This window comes from Rattus norvegicus, chromosome 11 (assembly GCF_036323735.1).
Source record: "Rattus norvegicus strain BN/NHsdMcwi chromosome 11, GRCr8, whole genome shotgun sequence".
NCBI classification, from domain to species: Eukaryota; Metazoa; Chordata; class Mammalia; order Rodentia; family Muridae; genus Rattus; species Rattus norvegicus.
This window is the reverse complement of record NC_086029.1, coordinates 41,313,466-41,316,510: the sequence shown is the minus strand read 5'-3', so window position 1 is coordinate 41,316,510 and position 3,045 is coordinate 41,313,466. Positions and strand designations below refer to the sequence as shown.

General features: G+C 41.5%; 1 protein-coding gene across 1 annotated transcript; it reads left to right on the top strand.

Annotated features, from left to right (window-relative positions):
* The first annotated feature begins 1,659 nt into the window (after window positions 1–1,659).
* Window positions 1,660–2,836, top strand: Cldn17 (claudin 17). The gene has a single exon (NM_001107112.1). It carries the CDS (start codon window positions 1,799–1,801, stop codon window positions 2,471–2,473), a length of 675 nt encoding a protein of 224 aa, NP_001100582.1. The 5' UTR covers window positions 1,660–1,798; the 3' UTR covers window positions 2,474–2,836.
* The last annotated feature ends 209 nt before the right edge of the window (window positions 2,837–3,045 follow it).

Genomic DNA, 3,045 nt, shown 5'->3' with positions numbered 1-3,045 from the left:
AGACAGGCAAAATGGTCTTACTTGGGTAGGGCTGGGGTGTGGGGGCAAACAGCTGGAAAAGAAGAGCAATCTGGAAACTTCCACAATGTGAAGACTGAAGATGGGTTGGAATGAGGAAAAGCAGGGGGAACAAGGAAGAAGACAGAAAGGTTGCCAAATCAGAGTTCTGTTGGCCAATTGTGGCAGGGTCAGAATGGCTATACTGGTGTGTCAGAACAAAGAACAAAGGGTCCCAAAGCTCTTCTTTCTGACTGCTGACAGGAAGCTGTCAACTACTCAGATCTTCTGCTTCCTCAATGATTCACACACAGCACAGAGGGAGTTCTCAGACTATCCATCCTAAAATCTATAGACTCCGGAAGTCTGAGTGTCCTGACCTGTCAACTAATTCTTTAGTCTGTATCTCACTAGAACAGAGGATCATTTGCACACTACAATATCTCCCAGAGAAAGACTGGTGGACGTGTTTACATTTGATTAAAATGATTCCCACAGGATGTACTAAGGAGTTAGAAAGGTCCATACTCCCTACCATGAGGGCCAGGGAAAAGGCAGTCCAGAATGCAAAAGTCACACACAACTTTTAAAAGAAGTTCAATTTAATTTTGCTTGAAAACGATCTGAGATAAAAGGAGAGAGGGTAGTGTCAGTCGCCAGATTCATATGAAAGTGTTTGATAAATACATCTCCCCATCCAGCTCTTGACTCAGAATAAATGTAGGAAGGAAATGAACAGAATAACTGCAAGGCTTGCCCCTAGGCAGATATCACCCCAAACATCGTAGAGCTAACATTCTCTGTCCAGTAATGAAATATGCAACTTGTAAACTACAAAGATACCTTCTTACTCTGAAGAGCTGTCTGTGAGAATTTTGAGTGATACTGCAGCTCAAAGGGCAATTTTATGCATTTCAAAAGAAAAAGTGTGGTGTCAACTTTCAGCTTCCATAAGTATGATGTATTTCAAGCTGTCACGGAAGAGCTGGCTAATGAAAGTTTGCATGCTGTCTTTCAGCAGGGGGAGAAGTGCCACACAGCAGCTAATAGAATAATTCCTAGCCTATTCAGACAATTATCAGCTGTAATCTTCTTGGTCCCTCCTATCAGGATTGGAAGAGTAACTGTGAAATTTGAATCCCATGCTAAGGGCTCTTACTAAGCACTCCTAGTCTTAGTGGACGTCCTGATGTCATAGAGTTAAACATTTCTACCCATAAGTCTTAGTAAACTTCGAGTTGATAAGCAAAATTTGGAAAAGAGGCTTTACACAAGAAGAAACTAGTGGCCAAAGTCCAGAATGACTTTTGTTTTATCTCAGAAAAACTGGCAGAGTTTTGGCATCTTTAAATTTTGACTTAACCACATAAACTTATACTTTCATATCAGATTGCTTTTTAGGTGAATGTTTTCAGCTCTGTAATTAGTAATGCACAATAGAGGCTTTGGCACTTAATTACAGCATGGCTAAGACAGTAATAACATGAGAAATGCCAGCATTGAAGGCAGTACTTCTTGACACATCTTTGGCTACATTCTTATTGGCTGGGAAAGAATTACATATGCTTACTGAATAAACCGAACAGAAATGAAGGCGTGTGCGGGGATAGCTCACAAGAGTTTACAACAGGTACTTCAAGTTTATTCAAGTGCAGTCACTGCTGCTGATTTGGGCAAACACATCATGGGCAGCAGGAGTGAAGAAGACCAGGAAATCCTCTAGTCTAGAAGACTCCTACGCATTGTGCATCTTGACCATCTTCCTTCCTTCCAGGCTGGACCAGTAGGCTAAGGAAAGACAATGGCTTTTTATCCCGTTCAGATTGCTGGACTAGTTCTTGGCTTCTTTGGCTTGGTTGGGACAGTGGGGACAACACTTCTGCCTCAATGGAGAGTTTCAGCTTTCATCGGCAGCAATATTATTATCTTTGAGAGAATCTGGGAAGGGCTTTGGATGAATTGTATCCAGCAAGCTATGGTCACGTTGCAGTGCAAATTCTATAACTCCATATTGGCTCTCCCTCCGGTACTGGAAGCAGCGCGTGCACTCATGTGTGTGGCCATGGCTCTTTCCTTGGTCGCTCTCATTATCGGCATCTGCGGCATGAAACAGATTGAGTGCACCAGCTCCAGTGAGAGGGTCAAAGCCTACTTGCTGGGAACGTCAGGAGTACTCTTTATTGTGACTGGTATCTTCGTTCTGATTCCAGTGTCCTGGACCGCCAATATCATCATCCGAGATTTCTACGACCCAACCATCCACGCAGGGCAGAAGCGGGAACTTGGAGGAGCTCTCTTCCTTGGCTGGGCAACCGCTGCTGTCCTCTTCATTGCAGGCGGGCTGCTCTGTGGATACTGCTGCTGCAACAGGAAGGAACAGTGGCATGGATACCCAGTCTCTGCCTACCGCGTGCCACCAAAAGACAGCCAGAGGAAGGTCACTGTGCCTAGAAAAACTTCCACCAGTTATGTCTAAGGCTTGCTTTCAACACCAGCTCGTGGCTTATGCTCAGTGTTTTATAAAGTCGCCCCAGAAACTGTGAGTACATAAGGCAGGAGAACTACTTTTAAGCAGATTTGAATTGAGATGAAAGTTATGATGTTTTTCCCTGAGGAGGAATATAAATGACTTATTTGGACATTGGGATTCCCTGTGTGTTATTCGGACTCACGCTTGTTGAACTCAATATTTAGTCTAATTTATAGAGTAAAGCATCAAGTATATTCTCAGTTATGGTCATATAATTATGATTACTAATTTTTGCTTGTCATGTATTCTAATAAGAAAGTAAAATGTTAGATTATAGTTGATATCAATAAAACATACCCATTTTCAAACATAGCCTATTATTTACACTCCAATTTTTTTATTACATATATAGTAATAGCTAAACAGTGGTAAGTGTGAAGCAAAAGACCTGGAAAATTGATAGATTTAATAATTTTGGATGAACTCATCGAAGGACGTGACTGATTATTTAATAAAGATGTTTTTAAAATTTCTTCTTGAAAATTTCTAAAAGTTCAACTTCCTTTAAGGATAAAAGT